The sequence below is a fragment of the Lithobates pipiens genome, unplaced genomic scaffold (assembly GCF_037356315.1).
Source record: "Lithobates pipiens isolate NorthernLeopardFrog02 unplaced genomic scaffold, aLitPip1_a1.2 Scaffold_8, whole genome shotgun sequence".
NCBI lineage: Eukaryota > Metazoa > Chordata > Amphibia > Anura > Ranidae > Lithobates > Lithobates pipiens.
The window spans coordinates 143,236,497-143,263,121 of NW_027507903.1; the positions used below are offsets into that span (position 1 = coordinate 143,236,497).

At 39.2% G+C, this 26,625-nt stretch overlaps 1 protein-coding gene across 1 annotated transcript in view; it reads right to left on the bottom strand.

Moving 5' to 3' along the window:
- PLXNA4 (plexin A4) overlaps positions 1-26,625 on the bottom strand; it is a 946,574-nt gene that overhangs the window by 9,880 nt on the left and 910,069 nt on the right. Inside the window, exons 29-30 of the mRNA XM_077468718.1 lie at positions 20,094-20,263; positions 9,687-9,899 (exon numbers count right to left, since the gene is read on the bottom strand). Coding sequence (XP_077324844.1) covers positions 9,687-9,899; positions 20,094-20,263 — 383 coding nt within the window. The remainder of the gene's footprint in view (positions 1-9,686; positions 9,900-20,093; positions 20,264-26,625) is intronic.

Below are 26,625 nucleotides of genomic sequence, written 5' to 3' on the forward strand. Positions count from 1 at the left end.
ACCCGGGTTATCTTTGTGTAATAATATAATTTGTTTGATGATCTGAGTCATTTAAGTGTGACAAATATGCAAAAAAAAATTAAATCAGAAAGGGGGCAAATACTTTTTCACACAACTGTATTTTCCTTGTCAGTCAACTCTTATTGTTTTAACTATTTCTCAAAACTGATCTGTTTGTTTGACGCCACAATAAAGCAATACAAAATTCACAATAAAGCAATACAAAATGCATTCCTTACTGCTGGCTGATTCTCATTATAATTACATTTCATCTAAACTGATCAGCCTGTTCATGCATATACAGTTCTCATTCTTGCTATTACAAATGTACAGACTTTGAGAGGGAGGAAGAGGAAGATGGAACAGGATCAAAATCAGATGTTCAACTTCTCTAGAATATTTATTTAATCATACTAACAAGGCTGATTCCTGTTCCTTATCTTCGTTTTGAAAATTGATTTAGTTGTATATTATTCATACACTATAGGAATACTTTGGCCCTTTCAACTCTAAAGGTATGTAACAGTCGAATGGTAAAAAATGCATGTATAGTTCATATTCTCCTTTACTTCCTTTAGAACCTAATAGGACTTGCTAAGTTCTGTTCTGTCTGTATTTAATGGATACAAGATGTTGGCTTCATTATGGCTGTTCATACATAAGCATAGAGAAAGCTCCCTGCAGCTTGAGTATGTAATAAGAAACAAGATCTAAACATACCATTGTATCTTTCTTCCAATGGTTTCCTTAGACTCACTATTCAAGAGGATGATGCCACATAATAAAACATCCAGGAATTGTAGTCATCAATTTAGTCATGCAGGAAATACATAACTGAAATGTCATTATAAATGTTATCTTTTTAAGGGAAATATGGGGGCTAAGCGATTATCAACCTTGCATTGCAGTGTTGGAGTTCTACTACTACATTTTTATGTTATCCAAATGTTCCTATGGGTTTCTTCTGGGGAATCGGTTTTCCACCCACAGGTGCTTTACCCAAATGAGTCCTGTTTCTGAAGCATTACTGGGGTATGAGGAAATTATACTGCAATCTTATATGAAACAGTTGTATCTAAATTTCTGCAGAATATGTTAATATGATAAGTGAACAAAATATGTATAAAGCTGTTGGGGTGATAGGTTCATATATGGCAGAACTAAGTGTATGTACTGCACTGATCTCTCTTCAGAGTTTAATAAAAAACCTTTTTTAGTTACCCAAGTAGTTCGTTTTACTCACACTCAATACTATTATTCCAAGGAACAGAAGGTTCCTGTTAAAGATTTCCTTCTCTTACCATAATAGCAGTGGTTTAGATGTGACAACCTCTTAACAAAGGATAATAATGACATTGGGTGGTTCAATATTCCTTAAAGATTGCTTAAGAAGTATGTACTGTATGTTTCTACAAAATTAAAGTTTAACTGTACTTTATACAAACATCATGCATCAGTACATCTCTCTGCAGCTTATCCAAAATGCCAAAATGATGGATGGCCTTTTCTGAAGCTAAAATCTGCTTCACGAAACATGGCTTGGCTCTGTGTTTGCATACACCTTTGGAGTAAAGAAGCTGTTCTTAGCCACTACTAGAGGGTTCCGTTTGGAAATGAGAAACCTGTTCTACATTGAGCTAACTAAATAACTCCTCTGCCAGAAGCAACTTTTTCAAACATAGCAGGAAGTCCTCAGTGTCAGGAGGTAGTAGGCAGTATTGCTAGAAAAAGTATTCTTTTCATAAAAAGACTATGTATCATCTTGGCTCTTTTATCACAGACCCCTAGGACAAGTGAATACGTATTTTAGAAGTATGAACTTTGAATGAATGCAACAGTTGTACTCTAATGCCGCGTACACACGGCCGGAATTTCCTAAGGAAACAGTCTGATGGGAGCTTTTCATCTGATTTTCTGACCATGTGTATGCCCATCAATCTTTTTCTGTCGGCATTTCCGATGGTCTTTAGATTGAGAGCCTGTTCTTAATTTTTCTGACGGAAAACCTTTCTATGTGATTTTTTGATCGTGTGTATGCAATTCCCACACTCAAAATTCCGACGCATGCTCAGAAACAATTTGACGCATGCACGGAAGCCTTAAACTTCCCTTTTATAGTGCCATCGAACGTGTTGTATGTCGCAGTGTTATTGACCGTCGGAATTTGGTGTGACCACGTGTAGGCAAGACAGTTTGAGCGAAATTCCGTCGGAATTCCGACGGGAAAAAAACCACCAGAGCTTTTTCCGACAAGAATTCCGATCTTGTGTACGCGGTATTGCAATGGCACTCACATAGCATTTTTTGTCCCTTATGAAAATGGAAGGAGATGGTCAAGTATTTAGTTTACCATGCCTGTGTAACCCATGAACATTGTGCTTAACACAACATTATGACATACTGTAGTCACATAGTCACATAGTCTCAAGATGCCAAACAAATCAACCATATTTGGTTGATTTGTTGCAAACCCAAGAATATTCAAATTCCATTGTAGTACATTCCCTCTAGATTTTCAGACTCATCAAGGAATGTTGTATTTCTCCATGTCCTTCATCCCTGGTGTAATTCCAGTGTGAGCGGACGTTGCATGAAGAAGGCAATCAGTCATTGCCATTCGCATCTGTGCTTTGCTGTCAACTAGTTAATTAGACTCAATCATTTACATATTTAATTTCTTCATTCTGACATTCTGTGCACCAAAGCAGTCTGCAACATGATACATGATTTTATAATTAGAAGTAAATTCTGATATACTAAAATAGCTGACAGGTGTCCTGTAGACACCTATTAAGCATAGAAACTGAGTTTAAGCATCTGCCAAGTTAAGGGAAAATACTGTAAGGAAAAAACCTGGACACTGAGAACTTACATAATTTACCCACTTAAGAACCAAGCCTCTTTCTGAGATTTGGTGTTTACAAGTTAAAAACTGCTTTTTTTTGGCTAGAAAATTGCTTAGAACCCCCAAACATTATATATAGAGAATAAAATGGCGGACGTTGCAATACTTTTTGTCACACCGTATTGCGCAGCAGTCTTACAAGCACACTTTTTGGGGGAAAAATGCACTTTTTTGAATTAGAAAATAAGACAAAATTTACAGTTAGCCCAGTTTTGTTATATTGTGAAAGATGATGTTATGCCGAGTAAATTGATATCCAACATGTCATGGTTTAAAGTAGTGCCCGCTCGTGGAACGGCAACACATTTTTACCCTTAAATATCTCCATAGGCGATGTTTAAAAAATTCTACAGGTTGCATGTTTTGAGTTACAGAGGAAGTCTAGAATTATGTGTGGTTTTAACACCATTTTCATATGCGGACGCTTCTCACGTATGCGTTCGCTTCTGCACGCAAGCTCGGCGGGCCGAGAGCATTTAAAAAAAATATTTTTATTTTTATTATTTATTTTACTTTTAATTTTTAATTTTTACACAGTTATTTTAAAAAAAAGTGTCACTTTTATTCCTATTGTAAACATCCCTTGTAATAGAAAAAAGCATGACAAGACATCTTAAATATGAGATCTGGGGCCAAAAAAGACCTCAACTCATATTTACACTAAAATTCAATTTAAAAAAATGTCCCTTTAAGAGCTGTGGGTGGAAGTAATGTTTTGACGTCTCTTCCACCCTGCAACGATATGGAGACGGGTGGGGGCCATCTTCCCCTTACTCATCTCCATGCCAAGCTAGGGAGCAGATTCATTTGTCTCCACCACTGCCGGCGGCTCTGGTAATTGGCAGAGGGCACTCGAGAGCGGCGGGAGGGGGATCCTCTTCCGCCACTGATAAACGTGATCTCAGGGCGAATCCGCCGCAGAGACCACTTTTATCTTGAAGTGGACCGCCCACTGAAGAAGAAGATACTGGGGTTATGGCAGCTAGATGCTGCCATAACAACAATACTCCTCTTCAAAGTAGTGACGTAAAACGATGGCGGTTGATGATCCCTTTCTTAAAGTGTAAGTTCAACTTTTTACAGAAAAATCTGTATTGTGAATTTACACAGGACCCCCTCCTCGCCCCCCCCCCCCCCCCAGTCCCGCTGACCTGCATGGCGGCAATCACCTGTTCTGAGCTCTGGTATAGTCGCCTCTCGGTACCGGCACTTAGAAATCTTCTCAGCTTTCTCTCTTCTTCTTCCCCACTGACAGGATGGGCTATGTGGGTTCTAATGGGTGGTGCCACCCATGTGACAGGGCCAGCCAATTAGAATGCTTCTAAACATCCCTCCTGACAAAGTACGTTTAGGAGATTAAGCTCCAGGGATTTCTAAGCCCTGGAGCAGTGAGGCAGCTATACTAGGGCTTAGAACGGGAGATCAATGCCATCCAGGTCAGTGCGACTGGGGGCAGTGAGGAGGGGGTTCTGTGTAAGTTCATCTTACAGATTTTTCTGTAAAGGTAAACTTACCCTTTAAATTAATCTTCAGCTTTAGTTGCCAAGAATCTGGTAAGATCAGTTGGGTTTAAAAACCTTATGTCAGTCACAGTGATATCACTTGATTCTTCTGAAATGGAAGAATGCCTCCTTTGAAATATGCCACTAGGAAAAAATGGTTGCTTGCAGTTTAAATTGTGACTTACACCTAATAGACTTTACAGATGAGGAAAAAAAAACGTTTTCAGTACACCTCTGCAATATATTTACATTTGCCACACAAAAAAATACCTGTTGGTCTACAGAAACCCAGCATGCTTCTAACTTCCTTTTTACCTGAAACACAGTGCCTCTGCTGCACTACAATTCCAAGCAGAGTTATCAGTTCTACCCAGTTCTTCCCTGCTGGACTACAGAATATCTCCCCATCTCCTCATTTCTCTCCCTTTTCAATCTACATAACTCCTCCTTGTTTCTTCTGCCTGGACTACCTCCCTTCCAGCACACACTGCTCTCTATTTGCCCCTCTCTTCTGCTATCACACACTCTGAAGTGGCTCCCAGATGCAAGCAGGTAAACAGGGGAAGTGGAGATGAGGAGAGGGGGAGTGTAGTCCAACAGGTAAGAACTGGGCAGGGCTGGCAACACTGCTTGAGATTTCAGTCCAGCAGAGTTGCTATGTTGTCAGCACACTGGTTACCTGGAAAATCAGGGGTAATACATACTGAAAAGTGCATACAGTATATTGCAGAGCCCTACTGAATTATTTTTCCCCCCAGACATATACTTTAAGTCTTTAAGTTTAAGTGTTTGTAAATTCAGAATGTTTTTTTTTTGTTTTACCATACTGCATTCTATGTAGTAAGGTTAAAACTCTTCTGCATGCAGCTTTCTCCACTACCTCCCTAAATACATACCTGAGCCCGATCTCAATCCAGCAATGTGCATGAGAGTCTCAGCTCTCTCAGCTCTCTCCCTCCTCATTAGCATACATACAGCAGTGGAAGCCATTGGTTTTTATTACCGTTTTCTGGTGAGTACATATTGTGGAAGGTGGTGGTGAATCACGGATCATGAGTGTTTTGGATTGCACATATACACTCACGTCCGGCACAGTGGATTAATATATGAAGAATTCATATTAGAACTTTATATACTAATATACGTTGTATGCACAACTGATTATGGATATAAATCATCAAGTTGGGGTGGTCACTTTGGCTATATTGTTGGATTTTGTACAGTTATAATTGGAGTTTAAATTAAAGGGTTAGCACAGTTATCTACCTTTATATTTTTAAAAGGGTCTAATGATCAGTTCTATAAATTTTTATGCAATTCGCATGTTGTTTCTTATCATACAATGTAAAATACTGGAGACCAGTACTTTTCACAAACACTAGTCAGAAGGTCCATTTGTATTCCAGTAAATACATACTCAAATGCATTATGGAATTAACATTCTGTGCTTTGATTTTTTGATAGCTAGTACAGGAGGTAGCTACAGAGGTAAAAATAAATAAATAAATAAATATATATATATATATATATATATATATATATATATATATATATATCTTTTTTAATAAAAAACGTAATTAACACCTATTGTGATTTTTTTTTTATTATTCAATAAAGATAAAGAGTCAAATCTGCTACATGGGTTTATGCTAATGGTTTCCTGGTTATCAGGAACCTTTCAGCCAGAATCCAAAGACCAATTCATAGCAATGTACAGATGTGCTGAAGCAAAATTACATTGCACCTGCTGCTGTGTGTCAACATGATATGTTCAACACTGCACAAATTCTGTCTGCATTAACAATATGTTAGGCACAGGGGAAAAGGTGGATTGGTTCTCATGCTACCTTACACATTTTATCAGCCCAGTGCTTTGCACATATGTGCAGAATGAGTATATTTACAGGAAGCCTCCCTATGTAGCAGATTCATATTTCAGAGATACTCTAACCTTCTCTGGATCTCCTGTAGAAGAGGAACTAACTGTGTTAGCATAGCAAGAATATTTATATTTCCATATTCTACAGTAGTTTAGAAATAAACAGAATACTTTATTTATTGCTGTTGGAATACAGACAATTCTTATTTTAGACTCTTTTATAAATGAAACATCTCTTCCATTAACTTTGCGTTATCTTCTTTTATTAGTACTTGTCTTCTTTGCTGAAAGTGCCTTCATTTTTATATTTAAATAGAACAGTGAATCAAATGTAATCTCTATAAAAAGTATTGACATTGGCATTAGGGAATACCTACAAGTTTACACTATAAGATCAACCCTTATCCTGGATAGTTACATTAAATTTGAATATATTTGTGCTCAGGGCCCTTATCAGCTCCATTTAATTACCTCCATTTATGAAATATTTCATGAAGCCTCCCCTCTTACTAATGACCTGCACGCCTATATGTGAAAATGGTCTCATATCCTCCAGAGGCCTATTCTTCTTCCCTGTTGGGATAAGATTTGGTCTTCTGCATATAAAACATCCCGATGCGGGTGCAGAGAGAGACTGCTATTAAACTTTGAATGTTTTGGCACAGAACATCTGAAGTTATACATTGCCATGACCCCTAATTTTTTCGCGATTGTGTTGGCCTTGTAGCTTTGATATACAATGGGGAAGATTCTTTACAGATCTTCTCTGAATCTTTACAATTTTTTGGCTGTCGCTTGGCAATTTGAAGTTTTAGTTCCCTCCATAAATTTTCTATAGAAATAAGGTCTGGAGACTAGGCCATGCCATGATCTCAATGTGTTTATTCTTGAGCCACTCCTTTGTTGCCTTGTCGGTATGTTTTGGGTCATTGCTGAAAGACCCACCCATAACCTTCAGTATTCTGGCGGAGGGAAGAAGGTTCTCATCCAAGATTTTACAATACATTACCCCTTTCATTAGTCCCTCAATGTGGAAAAGTCAGCCTGTATCTTTAGCAGAGAAACAGCCCCAAAGCATTATGTTCCATCTCTGTGCTTGTGGCCCAAGAAGAAGCATATTAAGGTAAAAGAGTGGCCTAGCCAGTCTCAAGACCCTAAAGTGGTTGTAAACCCCTTTACAGACTACTTTTTGCTACAGGTAAGCCTATAATAAGGCTTAACTGTAGCTACCCAGGATATCTCCTAAACCTGTACGGTTTGGGAGATATCCCCTGTGTTTGCATGGGCCAATGTCACAAACTGACACAAACTGAAGCAATGGCACGTATTTGCCGTTGCTTCAGTGAGTATGCCCTTACCATGCGCATGTGCGGGAGTGACGCCATTGCGGCTCAGGCTAATCACAGCACCAGAGCCGCGATACAAGGAAGTAACCCCTGGGAGTGATGTCGCAGGCTGGTGCTGTGTATGGGCACCACAGCGCAAGCTTCAATCTCAGGTGAGTATTACATAATGAGCTAGTGTGATATGTATACTAGCTCATTATGCCTTTGAATTGCAGCTGTTAGTTTTTTTTTTCTTCCAAACTGGGTTTACAACCACTTTAATCCTATAGAAAATTTATGGAGGGAGCTGAAACTTTGAGTTAGGAAACAGCCAATAAACCCTAAGGATTTAGAGAAAATCTGTAAAGAAGAGTGGATCAAAATCCCTCCTGAGATGTGTGCAAACCTGGTCACTAACTACAAGAAAAGTCTTACCTCTGTTCTTGCCAACAAGGGTTTTTCCAACAAGTACTAAGTCATGTTTTGCTTGGGGATCAAATACTTATTTTACTCACTGAACTGCAGCTCAATTTATAACATTTGTATCATGTGTTTTTTCTGGATTTTTGGTTGATATTTTTGACCTTTCATTTCTTTGTGGGCAAAGTTACAAAATCTGCTGGGGATCAGATAAGTATTTTGCCCACTGTAGGTTCTCATTTCCATATTTTCTGGCAGCGTTATACTAATCAACCCTTTTGGGCTACTGTAATGCCCCTCCTTCAAAGTCTATCTACTGTGCCATTCCAGTTAGATCCAAACCACTATCTGTTGGGTCTTCCTTTCCCAGGCCTTTTACGTATCCACATTTCTAAAGGTAGAAAATGTGGCTAGACACTTCCAGATTAATTGGCATTTATCTCATATTTATGGCACCTCTAGGGCCTGTGCCAACAAGCTTTTGTTCACTTCAAGTGGGTGTTTTATTCATATACAAGTCTATAGAAGTGCAAAACCTGCCTGAAGAAGGTCAAATGCCGGGCAGAAGGCTATCAACTGCAAGCCAAATGCACGAATCAATGAACTCTTAATGATCTGAAAGGCATCTCAAACTGATGTAAAACTGATGCCATCAACACAAGGCCAAAGCCCATTGACACAGTCCGTTAGACTGCTGTGACTGATCATCAGAGGTACAGGGAGGTACTGTATAGATGTGTTTTATATGCAAGCAGTGGGGATTAACATTTTATTTTTCATTCAATTCCATGTACCACCATAGTAGTGCAATAGAAATTCCTTTCACACATGCAAATTTTCATCTTGTAAAGGCGTATCCGATGGTTAAGACTTATGTGAGGTTGAATATATGGACACAAAGGGCAGCCAATTCCTGGTTGTCTGACTGTACAAGAACATTAAGATTGGTATTAAATGGCAGTATATTAAAAAAACGTGAAAAATTACCCACCATTTCTTTTCAGTTCACTAGCACCTAGAATGTTAACTTACTACTATAATTTAAGAACAACCTGCCAACCGAAAATGTGGAGGTAACCATTACTACTTCTGAGGTTACTAGATGCCTTTTACAATGCCACCGACTTGAAACGGGTATATAAGTAAGGACCTCTGGCTTTTCCCTGACTTTTTCATCTGCATAATTGTTTTTGGTAAGTGACTCAAGTATTACATTATTGGCAGCATTTTTCCCAAGGTGAATTTACTTAAATTGCTTATGTTGAACTAGAAAGAGATCAAAAACAGCAAAAAAGCTAACTATATTTAACCCAAAAAACTACTCTTTGCTAATCCAGAGAGGCAATTAAAAAAAAAAGAACTTGTCAATTTGTGGTGATAAACACATGTCTGTTCTCTCCTTGATAAATTCCATAAAAGTATCGTGAAAAAGGGTAATAGAACTATAAACATGGAATTGAATCTCTGTGGTATGTGCATTAGGGATCTTGGGGTTTCTATTTTAACACCATCAGAGTGAAAATTGTGGCAATTTTGCCTTTGACAAAAAAGCACCATAGTATGCTTTTACCATGCTAGTGTACATAATAAGCAAGAAACACTTGTAAAATTCCTGAGACAAGATAAAGTTATTTAACCATTTTTTTAAAACGTACCTTTCTACCCAGTTTTTATAACTTGGGATGTCCTTGGCATAGAGAAGCTTGTTTGAAGGTGAATCTTTTCCTAAACGGTGCTCTGAAGTTGAGCATGAGTCCATAAATGTCTGAGCCACCACAGAAAGACAGGCATCTGTAATGCTGTTCTTGTGGATGTCAAAGACAAATTGAGGATTTTTGATGACATTCACCCAGAACCTCAACGGTAAGCTAGCAAGAAAAATAAATATATGGTAAATACTTTAATAAATAAAAAAATACAAACAAAACAAAAGCCAACTATATAACTAAATACACAACTGGAATGAATACTGTATATACAATATATATATATATATATATATATACATATATTTGATCAAAAGATATTGTATTTAAAGTGGTTCTAAGGGGAAACATTTCTTATTCTAATGTATTCCCTGCATTAAGATAAAAAAGTACCCATATTGTATCGCCCCCCCCCTAAATACTTACCTGAGTCATCACTCGATCCAGCGCTGTGCTCATCTGCAGTGGCTCTCTTCTCTCCCCCCGTCTCACAGGACAGAGAGGCAGCAGTGGGAGCCATGCTGTGCATGTCTATGGAGGAACAGAGCAGGGCTCGGGAAGTAGATTTCCTATGGTAGCATATGGAGCTCTGGAGGAGCCTAAATCACTAGCAGTGGGTCCCAGAATGAGGGGGTAAGGGCCACTCTGTGTAAGGTAATTTTAAATCTACTTAATATTTTGAAGAAGTATAGCCAAATCTTTTTTGGCTGTGCTTCTCCTATGAATCACAGGATAGTAGTCCTTTCTGCACTTCTGTGACCTGTTTTCAGCCAACAGCAGTCTAAAGCCCGCTGTCGGTTGATGTCACAGAGATGGTCCAGGTTCTGAAAAGATCTTGACCATATGGTTGGGATCCACCAAGATGCCTGGACTAGAGAATGCAGTGACTGCCAGACAATAACCAGCTCTCTTCAGCCTGAAAACTGAGAGCTGAGTGATCAGCAGTGTTTGATCGCTCAGTTCTTGGTTTAAGAGACGGTAGGGGAAAGATGCTACATCAGACCGATGCTGCATTCACGTAGATGAATATTGTTTTTTTTTCTCTTAAACCCATACTTCTCTTTTAGTAAAAAAGAGCCTTTATAAATCATTTAAGACAGACAGCACAGCAAGCTCAACAACCCACTCCAGCCAGCTGATTGAAAAATTAAATATAAGCATCACACTGGTAAATTTCCAGTGTTCTCCCATTCTTTCAGCATATTCACCATGTTAAACTGAAAGCATTGTGAATGAAAATAGAGCCTTCCTGCCTCAGAATTCTGACTATGCTTCTTCCAGTCTGTTGTACAGGGTAATATAGCAAGCTAAAATGTATAACTGGGCTCAATGATGTTTTAATGCCAATGATATATCTGTCTGGATTTCCGTTTTAAAGTAAATTTATCAGCCTTTTTAACATTTAACATTAATCAAACAATAAGTCCTGTCTAAAAGTAAGCACCACATGAAAAATTACCAGCACCCTATCCAAACCTTTTTTACTATTAAAAATTAAAATGGCTAGAAGATAGGGTCATAAAAAACAAAGCTGTCAAAAGAACACTGTGACAATAGATGGCCACAGTTGAACCAAATAAATCAATTCAGAAGTTAAATGTATTCTTCCTACATTTTGAATTATTCTCTTTGTGTATCGTCTAATTCATTTAGCATGTATGTATTTAGCATGTATACCCACTCTTTTCCACATATAGCTCTGTAGTGCCTTTTAGTATAACCACACAAATGGCTTTTGCTTGACCCAATATCCTAATTTTAGTGAAGGCCTGGAAATATAATATCAGATTTCACATTCAGTGAAAAAGCATGGCCTTCGTATCATATTGGACCCACCAAGCCATCCTAAACAATTGTGATTTAATGGGGGGGGGAGGGGCATGTAAATAGTGTAACTGTTAGTGGGTTAATGCTGGTGCTTACATTGAATATGATTAGAACAGGGCAGTATGATATATGTGCTAATGTATGCCCTTATATTTTATAAATATATTTATTCTGCTTCTCTGCCATGCCATCTAACAAGATACATGACACTCTTCTGATGTTGGTCCTGCACTGGATATGTCAACAGGCTTTTGTTCACGATCAGAACTGCCTCTTTCCACCTACACAAGTCAACAGGAATGATCTTTGAATGATCTCAGAAGTTTCTCAAACTGAAGTCAAATGCAACAGTAGTGCATCTGAAAAGGTGATACATGTTCCCATGAGTGCTAGGCTTAAAGAGCACCGGAGTAAGAAGCTATTAATTTATAAATATAAAAAACAAGCACAACACAGGACACCCCCATCTAGGTGTAGCGATTTATTAAACAGAATAAAAGACAATAAAACATTAAAAGTGGATCAAAGCTTGTATTAAACCTATATAGACCCCCAAAAGATCACTGTGAGGCAGCAGGGCTTTGCAGGCATGTGGCAGAGTTCTTGGTGGAAGTGCAGCTGCCAGGCTTCAGGCTGGAACATAAGCAACAGCAGCTTCCAGAAGTAGCAAGGTGGCTGCGGCTCCAAACATCACTCCTTTCTACTGGGTGATGATGACAGGAAGTGGCTACATGTTTCAGGGCAGACAAGAGTACCCCCTTATCATTGTCAAAGGTGGTTGTACAGCGGTTCAGGTGCAATTCTGATATGATTCAAAGATGTAATTGCGAATGCCCCTTTGTTCAGTGCAAATTTAGTATTGCTGCAATTTCCAATCCACCTTCATATGCCAAAAATACATCCAGCCAAATGCCAGCAGAGCTCTCTGCAGCCTCACGGTGATCCTTTGGAGGTCCAAATGGGTTATGACAAGCCTTGATCCACTTTTAACTAGTAAGTTCATTTTTATGGTCTTTTTATTTTTTAACCACTTGACCACTGGGCACTTAAACACCCTTAATAACCAGACCAATTTTCAGCTTTCAGTGCTCTCACAATTTGAATGACAATTACTCGGTCATGCAACACTGTACCCATCTGAAATTTTCGTCCTTTTTTTCCCACAAATAGAGCTTTCTTTTGGTGGTATTTGATCACCTCTGCGTTTTTTATTTTTTGTGCTATTAATGAAAAAATACCGAAAATTTTGTAAAAAAAAGCATTTTTCTTCATTTCTATTAAAATTTTTTGCAAATAAGTAATTTTTCTTCATAAATTTGGCCAAAAATGTATACTGCTAAATGTCTTTAGTAAAAATAACCCAAATTAGTGGATATTATTTATTCTGCGTGAAAGTTATAGGGTCTACAAGCTATGGTGCCAATCACTGAAAATGTATCAATTTGATCACAGCTGATGTACTGACAGTCTATCTCATTTCTGGAGACCCTAACAAGCCAGTAATGTACAAAAACCCCCCAAATGACCCCTTTTTGGAAAGTAGACATTCCAAGGTATTTAGTACGTGGCACGGTTAGTTTTTTGAAGTTGTAATTTTTTCCCACAATTCTTTGCAAAATAAAGATTTTTTTTATTTTAATTTTTTTTCACACCAAATTGTCATTTTACCAGGCTATTTCTCTCACACGGCATATACATTCCACAAATGAAACCCCAAAATACATTCTGCTGCTCCTCCTGAGTACGGTGATACCACATGTGTTAGACTTTTACACAGCCTGGCCACATACACAAGTCCAACATTGAAGTAGCAACTTCAGGCGTTCTAGGAGCATAAATTACACATCTAATACCTCAACCACCTATTACACTTATGAAGGCCCTGGAGCACCAGGACAATAGAAACGCCCACAAAGTGACCCCATTTTGGAAAGCTAACACCCAGGTGGGCACTGATGGGCACAGGTGGGCACTGATGGACACAGGCGCCACTGATGGACACAGGCGGCACTGATGGACACAGGCGGCACTGATGGGGCACTGCAGTGGCACAGGTGGCACTGATGGGCGCAGGTGGCACTGATGGGCGCAGGTGGCACTGATGGGCACAGGTGGCACTGATGGGCACTATAGTGACTTTGGTGACACTGGTGTGGCTCTGGTGGCACTGATTAGCACACAGATGGCACTGGTGGGCACAGGCGGCACTGGTGGGCACAGGCGGCACTGGTGGGCACAGGCGGCACTGGTGGGCACAGACGGCACTGATGTGGCACTGCAGTGGCGCAGATGAGCACTGATGGGCACAGATGGCACTGATGGGCACAGGTGGCACTGATGGGCACAGGTGGCACTGATGGGCACAGGTGGCACTGGTGTGGCACTGGTGTGGCACTGGTATGGCACTGGTATGCACTGTAGTGGCACTGGTATGCACTGGTATGCACTGGGGTGGCACTGGGGTGGCTCTGCTGGCACAGAGGTGGCACAGAGGTGGCACAGAGGTGGCACAGAGGTGGCACAGAGGTGGCAAAGGTGGCACAGGTCGCACAGGTGGCACAGATGTGGCACAGGTGATAGATGGCACTGGTCTGTCACTGGTCTGGCACTGTTCTGGCACTGTTCTGGCACTATTTGGGCACTGCTGGGCACTGCTGGGCACTCACGGTTATCTTTTATTTTCACTGGGATGTTCTCCTCTCCTCTCACGCTGCATCGGTGTGAGGAGAGGAGACTGATGACCTTAGCTTGACCCGGCAAGCCGAATTGTTTACATTTGTGATCGCTCCGTCATTGGACGGAGCGATCACGTGGTAAAGGACCGCTGCCATTGGTCCTTTACCGCGATCCGTGTTGCGCCGGGTCCCGTGAACTCGGCGAGCACGGATGTTCCGGCGTGCGCGCCCCAGGGGGGCGCGCACGAACGATTCTCCGGGAGGCCGTTAATTAACGGCCTCTTAGAGATAGCAAACCGACCTATAGCCGTTAATCGGCTATAGGCCGGTTATTAAGTGGTTAATAAATCGCTACACCTAGATGGAGGCGCCCTCTTGTGTTTGTTTTTTACATGTGCATTAGGATCTCAAGACCTAATCTGAGAGAAGCTGCTTCCACTTCACCTGGTGTTCCTTACCACTCTCCTAGCGCTCTCATGTGCCCTATTAATTGACAGTTGGTTCCTAGTCAGAGCAATATTCATTTTATTTAGTAAATTAATATGTTAATAATGGATTGTGTCTAAAAGTAGAAGACTAAAGTGAAAAAAAATCTGGTATCTTTCTAGAAGCCAAAATGCATTTGTCAACATTTGAACAACTGCCTTTATTTGGTCAAGTTATGCAAAAGTGACATGCGATACACAAATCTATAGAAACAGGAAATTGCCTTATTTGAGGAAGATTAATTAACAGATGATTTGTGATTGGTAAGGGTTACTGCACTTTGCAAGGCATCAATGTTTTATGCACTGACTAATTCAATAGTCAACAATGTTGTCAAGTTAAAAAAAAAAAAAAAATTATAATTTCTTAGGGTTCAGCTACCTGAGTGATTTTAGCAGAGCTACTTAATTATTGAAAATTGTTAATTACTTATCTCTGTGTGTAATGCAATCAATGTAAAATGAATAGTAGCACAGAACAGCAACTGATTGCACATGGTGGGGCAATACTGCAATCATAGCCGATTAACTGCAGCTTTCTTCTTAGGTCTAGCTCATCTTATAATGTTCACCTGCTTGTCAGGTTATGATCACTTTACAGCAGATCATGCACTTTTTTATTTTTTATTTATTAGCATGGCCAGACATCTCTTAATTTAGCAGTTAAATTATTAGTAAACATCTAATATAGGTTATGTCCATCCACTCTAACTTTGTATACAAGCTAACCATCCAGCTATGTTTCACAATAACAATCCAGCCCTGTATCTATCCCCAATATAAATACTTTCAATGATGATTGCTCTTTACCCTCTAACGTACATATTTCTGGCAGTAGAACATTGGGAATGTGGTATTCTTCCTGTCCCCTGTGACAATGAGCTGGATCAGGACACCGCAGTGACACATATACACAGCCTGGGCACCAATAAGTGTCTGACTAATGAAGCATTAGCATATTATTACCATTATCTGCGCTTTTAATCTCAAACTGATTGCAGCCACTCAGACTAAATGAGCAGGAGGTTTATTTAAAGGGGATGAGGGAGGGGAGGGAGGAAATGAAGAAATTATCTCTTTGCAATCAGATTAAATTAACTTTGAGTCACTTCTTATAGACCTTCACATCAATGAGTCTACAATACAGGCTTCAGTAAGCCCTTAATCATAGAGGAAAATACACTGTCATTCTCAATCACTAGCACTATGTGATGCAGCAAGATATAGATCTTGCATAACTGAATGTCAACTAATGAATTGTGAGCCTCCCCTAATTCTGATATAAAACACTTGTTAAAAACTAACATACAGTTGTAACATGGTTGCATTCTTCTAGAAGTTCAACAGTACAAATGAAAATTGCTATACAAAGAAAACTTTTAATAACATCTGTACAGAGAAAAATAAGATTTTTTTTTAAAATTAACAGGAAAATGCACACTGCATTATGTTGAATTTGCAATCACATATATAACACAATCAGGGGATTTAAATAAAGTGTCTACGACACTCTTTAAAATTCCATTACGCTTCCAAATGTTGTGGAAGGCAACGTGCAAAGCAGATAGTGTGGGAAGCACTGCATGCAAAGGCTGAAGGCTGAGACTGAAGACTGAAGAGTCCATGCAGACACTCTGTTCTTGTGTGGCTGTCACACAAATAGTATAGTGGCTGGAAAGTTTTGTAGCAGGGTGGGCAGAGCCTGATGGGGATTCAGGGACAATAGTTGCCCATTAGGTCTGCTTGTGAATGACAACATGCAATTGGCAAATTGACAGCCAGATGGAGAGGACAAACCAGATGGAGAGGGCTTCCCCATCAGTCTCTGCCCACTGTCAGCATCACTGGTTGCAAGGAAGCTATTGGCTATTCTTAAATGCCTCTAGTTTAGTCTCAATTACCTCTAGTTTCATTATTTATGAAATGGAGCAAATTATTTTTTTAATTTGGTGCAGTATTAGTGCCATTTGTTAAATAGTGACACTAGTAAAAACTTCCTTAACCCCCCTCTCGGTATTCCCGAGTGTGGCTCTGGATTAATTTTCATTACCATTAGCGGTAACTCGGAGTCACACTTGGGATTGCATTGCAGAATCCTGGTCCAGGTAACTTACCTTGTCCCCAGGATCCTGCAATGTCCCCCAGCTGAGCCCTCCACTAGATCCTCCACCTGATGCTCTGTGTTATGGGCTCCGTTCCCTGCGAGTGTCACCATGCATGGCGGAGCCCAGTGGCAAGTTCAAAAAGCACAAAAAACATAACACATATAGTACACTTTAATCTGTAAGATTACATTAGTGTATCAAATCATTTCACCTCCCTTTGTGCTTTGTCCAGTGCCCTGCCTGCACTTTAATATTATATATACTGTTCTTTCTACCTGGAAACTTGAGAATGTCCATGGCATCCAAAAAGTGTCCCTTTATGTCAAAAGTGGTTTTAGACCAGCTAGAAAACAGTGATAGTAAATTTAAACACTTTCAGAATTGAGTGATAGTGATTTGTGGGGAAATAAATTGAATTATTATATATATATATATATATATATATATATATATATATATATATATTTATTATTTATAGTTATTTATTATATTATAATTTATGATTTTGTGTTTCAAATTTATAATACCCGGGATGTCTACTAGACTTTTTGGACATATTTAAGTGAATTATTCTTAAGAATTACAGGCCTACAATATAAAACGCCAAATTTCTATGCAAAACAATGTACCACTTTGAGATTAAAAAATCTGACATAATCATACAAGCCAGGGAGGGTAATCTCACACACATGTCGGTAAAGCTATCGAAACTGGCGGCAGGGATTTTTGTAATCTGGCACAGGACCCTTTAAAGGGCCCTACTGTCAGAATAGTTTTACTGAATTGCTCTCCAATAAACCTTAGCAATTCCTAAATAATTAGTGTGTGCACTGTAGTATATCCACAGTGAAGTGTCAATATGTTCCACAGCAGTAACACTCTTGGCTACATGCAAGAAAATTATTTTACAGTCCAAATATGTGAATTACAACTATTAAAATCAACAGTTTATTTATAGCGATTGCATTTAGTGTAAACGTCAGTGGCAGTATATTTTAAAGGGGATAATTTCATGGGTAAGTTCAGAACCTATAACTATTACATTTCTGATTAAAGTGAAAGGGGCTGCTGAAACTTTAAATAGTAACTCCACTTTTGTTGAGGGGAAAAAAAACAATTCCTTCTTATAAGGATTTTAACAAACTTTGTTGTAAACAAAGTTTGTCCTGTCTGTTTCTGCTTTGCTTTTCAATGTATTTTGGATACCAATTCTGAATAGGAGTGACCTTTTCATTAATGATTAGCTGATACACTTGCAGGGCTCTAATGAGAAACACTGCAGTGCCTGCATAACTTTAGAAGTGATTAACTCTTTAGAAACATCTTACTAAATTTTTGTTGCAGAAGATGCCTAAAATCTGACTTTTATCTTAGTGCAGTGAGCCAATCATAAAAGCAGGATATTACATTTTTGGGGGCATCCAGCTGTGTACAGAATGCCTCCAGGTTGCCATATTGCATTGAATTATACAGAAAATTACAGCAGCTGTAGAATGAAAAGGAAAGATAATTTTCATTAACATTATGCAATGTCTTGTGTTGCAATTGCATATGCTATATTATTTTTTATTTGCTATATATTTTTCCCATGAAAGTGGAGTTACCCTTTGAGGCCTTTGTGGGCTGCAACTGCTTCCAGGATCTAATACAGGATATGGGGACCCAAGCTAAAACTAGCCGTGAGGGTGGTCTTAAGACATATCTTAGGCATACGATCTCCCTGGGCACCCTTCGTTTTTTTTCTAACTGACTTTGTAACCAATTTCATTGACCAGTTATCCCCTGAACAGTCCACGATTATGTGCCCATGGCTACCATGGACATGCCCTCTATAATTTGGAGGGGAGAAAATCCTTTTGCAGTATAAGAGCATAATCTACTTTATTATCTATGGGTAGGGCAGAAGGTTATTCTTTTTTTGTAAAAATAGTTGTTAATGCTCTTCAACCAAATTAATAGTCTTTTCTAATCATACAGGATAACTGAACAGATTATTATATACTAAATACTTTGTTTAAATTAAGCATGTATTGTATCCACATGGGTGGACAATTTTCTTCTAATTAAATCAGTGTTTCTTGGTGTTCAGACCTCAATGCAATAATATACTGGCAAAAAAGGTGTATTATTATAAACATTGGTTCTATCACCCAAAAAGTGTTGTTCCCCAAGGATTTATTCGGTGTTAGGCTAAGGTATGGTATAGATTTAAGAGCTGTGGGTTTACTGGATTCATTGATTTAATTTGTGTTTAGGGTATATTTTAGGTGTGCTAAAAAATAAAATGAACCCTTCATGTGTGTATTAGAGTAAGGTTAATAGTTAAGTTTAGATTAACTACCACTGATTAATTTTCAGAGTTGTTAAAAGTTACATTTAGGTGTTAAATATTACTTTTAATATTACTTTTAAGGATTAGGTCAAGTTTTCAGTATGGGTTAGTTAAGTTTCAGGGTTAGCTTAAAGCAGGAATGGCGAACCTTGGCACTCCAAATGTTTTGGAACTACATTTCTCATGATGCTCATGCACTCTGCAGTGTACTTGAGCATCATGGGAAATGTAGTTCCAAAACATCTGGGGTGCCAAGGTTCGTCATCACTGGCTTAAAGTATATTTACACTTTTGCAGCCAAATTTGGCATAATGCCTACTTTACATTTGTGACATGTTCTTATTAACATGCCATAACTTAAACAAATGCTGCTTACTTTTTACTTGCTGTTTTCTGAAAAGTCCAAAACTGAATGCTACCTCTGCTATGCAGGGGGAATTAAGGTTTACCACAATTAGTAATTGTCTGTATTGTCTGTAAATTGCTGGCAGACCTCAACTAGGAAAACTAGATTTGAACACTGTCTGTCCTAACAAAGTGTTAAAGATCTAGAAGCTGGATTTCATCATTGAAAACTCAGTATGTTGCTCTTTGTCGGTGGGAATGCATTGATTTCCTCTCTTTTCAAATTTTTCACAGTAGCTTGCAGTTTGCCCAATGCCTATTGCAAACACCAATAAAATGTAAGAATTAAAAAAAAAAACGTTAGTGATACTGGAAACTGTAATGGAAACATACAACAAACATATAGCGGAGGGTTTCTCAAATTTGACTGCAAAAGTAGAACTACACTTTAAAAAGGGCCAGGAAGATGTTGGAAAATAATCTCTTCTTGTTTTCACACTGAAAACTTTGCCAAATATCCTTAACAATTTGATTATATTGGACAATATAACACTGACTTTTTCTGTTGTCAAAGGCTGAAAACTTACCAGTTGCTCTTCCAGGTGTGTCGAACATGGGGATCATGGATATTGTGCTTGTCTGCTTGCTCATCCAGAAAATCAAACATATATTTGATGGCTAAGGGAAGAGCACTACCTCGATGTGCTGTGCTGAATATAGTCTCAAACAAGTCATCCACAAATTTCTGCAATGTGCCCTGCATCAAAAAACAAAAACACTATTAAAATAGTATACAATATTGATCACAGCAGTCAACTATGTCAGATACTAAAAACCAAGCAAATGTTAATAAATAGTATCCGTTTCTTAGTTATATATTACAGAATTAAAACAGTAATAATAAGTGAACAGTAAATTGACAATCTGTAGTGAACACTGGATGAACAATGTGGCTCAAGAAATAGAACTTAGAGCCCTGATTGAAGTTCCACTACAGGTATTAAAAGGGCTCATCCTGGCCCTAGCAAGAATGCACTGAAACTAACAAATGGAACATGACATTCCAGAAGATCCAGCCAAAATATATGGAAGTAAAATGTGGCTTCAGCCCTGTAGGAGGGGGCAAAACACAACAGAGGGGCGTGGCTGGAGGGGGGGCTGGGCTGAAGCTGCATCTTACTTCCATGTATTTTGGCTGGATCTTCTGGAGCAGGGCTTCTCAACTCCAGTCCTCAAGGCACCCCAACAGGTCATGTTTTCATTCAGTTTTCATTTCCCTCAGATGAAGCAGCTGTGGTAATTACCAAGGCAGTGAAACTGATCAAATCAACTGTACTAAATAATGGGAAGCCTGAAAACATGACCCATTGGTGTGCCTTGAGGACTGGAATTGAGAAACACTGTTCTGGAGTGTGGTGTCCCATTTGTTTGATTTAGTTCCCTGGATGGACAATGCACAGTATTGCAGAATCATAGGATCACAAAATTACTACTAAAAGGCTTTGCATTGTGGTAGTAGATCAAAAGCCTTAGATGAAAAAAACATACATATGGGAGAAAATACTAACTGCATATTGACCAAGACTTGGTCTTTATGTCAGGACTGCTCATCACTGATTCTTCTGCACATGTCTACATCAACATTCTACAAATTTAACAAGTTGCTGCACCTGTTATGGAATGTGTTTCTGCTGAGTTACTAACAACTTTGATAACATTAACACTGTGGCTGACTTAGCAAGTAAGGTTTCAAAAGGAAAAATTTAGATATACACAAGGTCACTAAAATAGCGCTTATGGAGAATTTTGTAGAGCATATTATTCTCCAAAATTAATTCAATATTGTGGGTAAATAGTTTGCTGTAGTGTATATATTATCCTTGGAACTAAGGTACTAAATTTAAATTAAATTACATTTAAACACTTTAGAAGTGGTGGGGAATGCAAAATGAGCTGCCAACCCAGAACTGACTTTACCTAATAACACATTCTAGCTCTTCTTGGTAGATATCATCTCTCTGCCTCCAGCCTGCCCATTGGACAATTAATCAGCATTGCCACCTGTTTAAGGAGCAGGGAGGTTACCCGGGTAGCAGTTAAGCTGATTCAGGTAGCAATAACGCAAAGCAGAAAAGTGACAGAGTAGTCTTTTAGCCAAGCATAGGTGTGTAGAACAAAAATACAAATCCTCAGGTAAACAGTAAACAAATGCATGCTGAAAATGTTTATTTAGCCATTTGCCTATAATTTCACTTTAACCTCTTTTCTCTGGCATCTCCCGGCCCTTTAAAAGGTTTATGACACTGGGAGATTGGGCAGGACTTAAGATCACATGACCGCCGTGAGTGGCTGCCTCAGCAATCATGTGATCTGAAAACCCCTGATTGCTTTAGTGCAGTAAAACAAACAAACAAGAGCTACACTCCAGAAGATCCAGCCAAAATACATGGAAGTAAGATACAGCCTCATCCCGGCTCCTCTCAGACCATGCCCCTTTGATGTGTTTTGCCCTCATTTATAGTACTGAAGCCGTATATTACTTCCATGTATTTTGGCTGGATCTTTTGGAGTGTGACATCCTATTTGTTTGTTTCCGTGCTCTCTCGATGTCTGTAGTGGCACTTCAATCAGCGCTCTAAGTTCTATTTCTTAAGTCCATTCAGTGTTCACTATACGTTGTCCATGTACTGTTCACTTATTATTACGTTTTTTATTCTGGAATATATAACTAAGAAAAAGATCTGGGAAAAGCTGTATTTACAGCAATTCACGCAAATATGTGGCCTCTCAGCACCAAGGACCAGGCACCAAGAGGCCGCATATTTGCACGCAGCCAGCACCAAGGGACTAAATAAGCAGCAGTGATTTGTGATTTTATAACACATTTTTTGTATTTCTACAAAAATTGACATGTACAAGACTAAACCATTATTCCATTTTAACTATATTTAGAAATGTGCAGTATGTTATGGAGTGACAAAAAAAAAACTAAAATGAAGTTATGTGTTAAACAAAAAAATGTAATCAAACCGTTTTATGAAGATGAAAAATAATTTGAGCATAGTGAGGGAATGAATTTAATCAAAGCTGGATTTTGACAACACCTGCTTGTGTTATGCAAGTTTTAGGGAAATGAATATTCTAGTTCTGAAAACACCTGCACTTAGTGAATCCCGTTTGCATAGAGTTCAGCAAGCAGCATGCATAACAGTATTTTTTTTAATACACTAGGAAATGTTTTTTGGGATTGCATTTTAAAAGAAATTCTGTTCTTGAAAATTATACTTAAACCATGTTCCAGGCAAACAGATAAATGCAAAGTTGAAATACATATATGAATAGTTTGTTCTGTCACAGGATTCCCAATTTCAGCAATTTTTAGTGATTCTTACAGTTTTGCCACACTGTATGGCTAGGCAGGTTATACCACTATTTAACATTTAAGCTCTGCAGCTTCATTTTCCATCTACTTTTTTAACTACCGTATATACTCGAGTATAAGCCGAGATTTTCAGCCTCTTTTTTGAGGCTGAAAGTGCCCCCCTCGGCTTATACTCGAGTCATCGCTGTCTGCCTGCTCGATCAGCGTGTCGAGCAGACAGACAGCGGACATTCTACCATTCAAACGCCGCGCCTCCGCCTCCGCCTTCGCCTGTGATAGGCGGAACACTGAATTTCCCAGCAGCCTGTGTTCCGCCTATCACGGACATCGTCTCATCCTCGTACTACGGACGAGGATGAGACGATGTCCGTGATAGGCGGAACACAGGCTGCTGGGAAATTCAGTGTTCCGCCTATCACAGGCGAAGGCGGAGGCGGAGGCGCGGCGTTTGAATGGTAGAATGTCCGCCGAGGCGCCGACGAAGAGCGGCGATCCTGGCAAGGCACGGGATGGAGGCAAGGCAAGGCACGGCACGGGACGGGACGGAGGCAAGGCACGACACGGGACGGAGGCAAGGCACGGCACGGGACAGAGGCAAGGAGGCAAGGCACGGGACGGAGGCAAGGAGGCAAGGCACGGGACACAGGCTCGGGACACAGGTAGGCTGGACACACACACACACACACACACACACACACACACACACACACACACACACACACACACATGGACACACACACACAGGGATGGATGGATACACACACACACAGGGATGGATGGATGGATGGACACACACACACACAGGGATGGATGGATGGAGACACACACACACAGGGATGGATGGATGGATGGAGACACACACACACAGGGATGGATGGATGGATGGACACACACACACACAGGGATGGATGGATGGATGGACACACACACACACAGGGATGGATGGACGGACACACAGGGATGGACGGACACACAGGGATGGACGGACACACACACAGGGATGGACGGACACACAGGGATGGACGGACACACAGGGATGGACGGACACACACACAGGGATGGACAGGCATGTCTCACCCTCGGCTTATACACGAGTCAATAAGTTTGCCAGTTTTTTTGGGGGTAAATTGGGGGCCTCGGCTTATATTCGGGTCGGCCTATACTCGAGTATATACGGTACTGGTTTGGATTATCATTTTAGGGGGATTCTATAGTTTATTTACATATACATAGAAAGAAAATAATTGCATAGAAAGAGAAATAACTAACATTGGTACATTTATAAAGTATGCCCAGGAGATAAGAACAGAATGTGTGTAAAACCAGAATGGCAATAACATTTTTTCCAACATTTAATACTCCCATTTCTTAGTGGGAAGAACAGAGAATAGCAGCTTCAAACTGCCTCTTATGTTTAGGGGATACAATTGCATGTCCATAGTTTACAGACATCACATTTGTGTTTATTTGTTCAATACAGTATCTTCAAATTGAGCACTTTTTATGACCACCCCCACAGACCAAGCTTTCCAAGGAGAATATTTGAAATTGTATTTATATACCTACTGGCAATCATTTTCTATTCGTCCTTGTATTATTTCTTTTAAATATTTTTTAGCATCTATGAACATTCCTTAAATTAATGGCTATAAAAGTCATTATGGGTCTCAATTCCACACAGCCATCAAACCATCATAACATGGTTTGATGGCAACAAACATTCCAACATACAAATATACAGTGGGGATGGAAAAGAGGAGTAGAATGTACACCTCTCCAAGGCTGTCTGCTAATTAAAGATCTCTTGATACTGCTGTGGCAACAAAACTGGGTGCCTGCCAAGGTCCGCAACCTGGGTAATCCATGCAACAAAGACTAAACACGGCACTTCCAGAGATGAAGAAAAATGTGTTGGTTTATTGTAGAATCAAAGGTTAAAAACATGACACATGAGGGATCCACACTGTTCAGCAGACAAGTTTCACACAAAGTGCTTAATCATTGGGGATGATTTACTAAAACTGGAGAATGCTAAATTTAGGGGCAGTTGTGCCTGATAACCAGCTACAAATTTCAGCTTGTTTAATTAAGCCTTGACAAAAAAAAATAAAAAATGAAAGTTAACTGGTCTCAGAGCTGCACCTGATTTTGCACTCTAATTTTAGTAAATCAACCCCAGTATGTCAGACAACACCCTCACACTGGTATATATGGATTTGTGTATATTTGTTTTGAGTGCAAGGTTATAAGGGCAGTCTTGGAGTAAAATGTTATACTTACCTCCCTCACAGGAAGATCCAACAATCTCAAGTTCATCTGGTGACCTTTTTCATTAAAAGAGATCAGCACATTGAATCAGAGTCATGGTTCATTAAAATCTTTCACTTTGCTGTAGATCCAAAGGGGTAAAATGATGTGTTTTAGTCATTGTGGGTGCTAATCATGGTGATGATCTCTTTCATTATTACTATCTGTGGAACATATGTACCAGCCTTTGATAGGAGAGTCCTACAATACTTCAATATTTAGCAGTTGTGTGCCACAAGGTAAGGAGATTGCTAAAAGAAATTCAATAGACTGAATCTGGTAATCATAGCTAGGAATGATATTATTTGTGGGTTGCTACCTGCTTCCCAGACCAGGAGACACGCTATTGCAATTTGTATGCACAGACACAGTACTGTATGACTATATTTATACACACAAATAAGTTTATATTTCTATATTAGGGGATACAGCAGGGTCATGTTTGATAAACTGTTGTTCCTATCACTCTCATTCTTCAGCCTTAGCAGGTTCAGATTATTCCATGCTATCTGTTGCTTTGATATCCATTTTTTGACTCCAGGCTCTCTTGTTCCTTGTCCACATCATAATCCATGTATTCTTTGATTTCCTTCTTTCTCCTGGATTTCTTTCATAAATACTCCCCAGAAATTATGTACGGTATTTCTTCTGTATCATATGGACAGTAGTTACATTGAGCTACATATGTTTGTAAACATTTTCACGTATCCAGGTCATGGTATAGCTAGGAGTAGTAGTAGTAATAGTAGTAGTATCTAATATTATGAAGATGTTTTGTGGCTTTTATGGCTTATTTGTGGCTTCTTCAGTTTGAAGAATGTTAGGGACATATCCCAGCATTCATATCAACACAGTTAGCACAGGCATGATAATCTTGTCACCATGGAATATGTCAAGACAGATGTTGATCATCCAAGAAAAGGATGGTATGTTTGAAAGTTGTGGAACTATCCTGCTATAGTTAAATAATCCCATATTTGGTGCCTAGACGTAGGCATAGGTGTTAATTATTCCAATCACCTGACAAAAAAGTATGTATTTGTTATCAAATTAGTTAGAATTAATAAAACGGTATTATATGTGGGAGACAGATGGCTCCAAAGGCTCTCAACTTTTTTCAAGGACGTTTTTCCAGTTTGATGTAGAAGACCTCTTTCCCATCTCCTTGAACTAGTTGCCCTCACTGTCTAAAATGAGCCCCCTAAAGTCAGTGGATATATTTTGTCATTTCTGGTTTTGTAACTATGCATTTTCTTTTGGAATCTCTATTTCTTGTGTTGACTTGTATTTCCACTTTTGATAAATTAATAAAAAATTTTGAATATAAAAGTTGCTTTGTTTTTCCACTATAGAGGTTTTTGCACTCGTCACAACACGGAACTTCATATACAGTGACAAGTCACTTTTTATGTTATTGATTGATGGGTCTT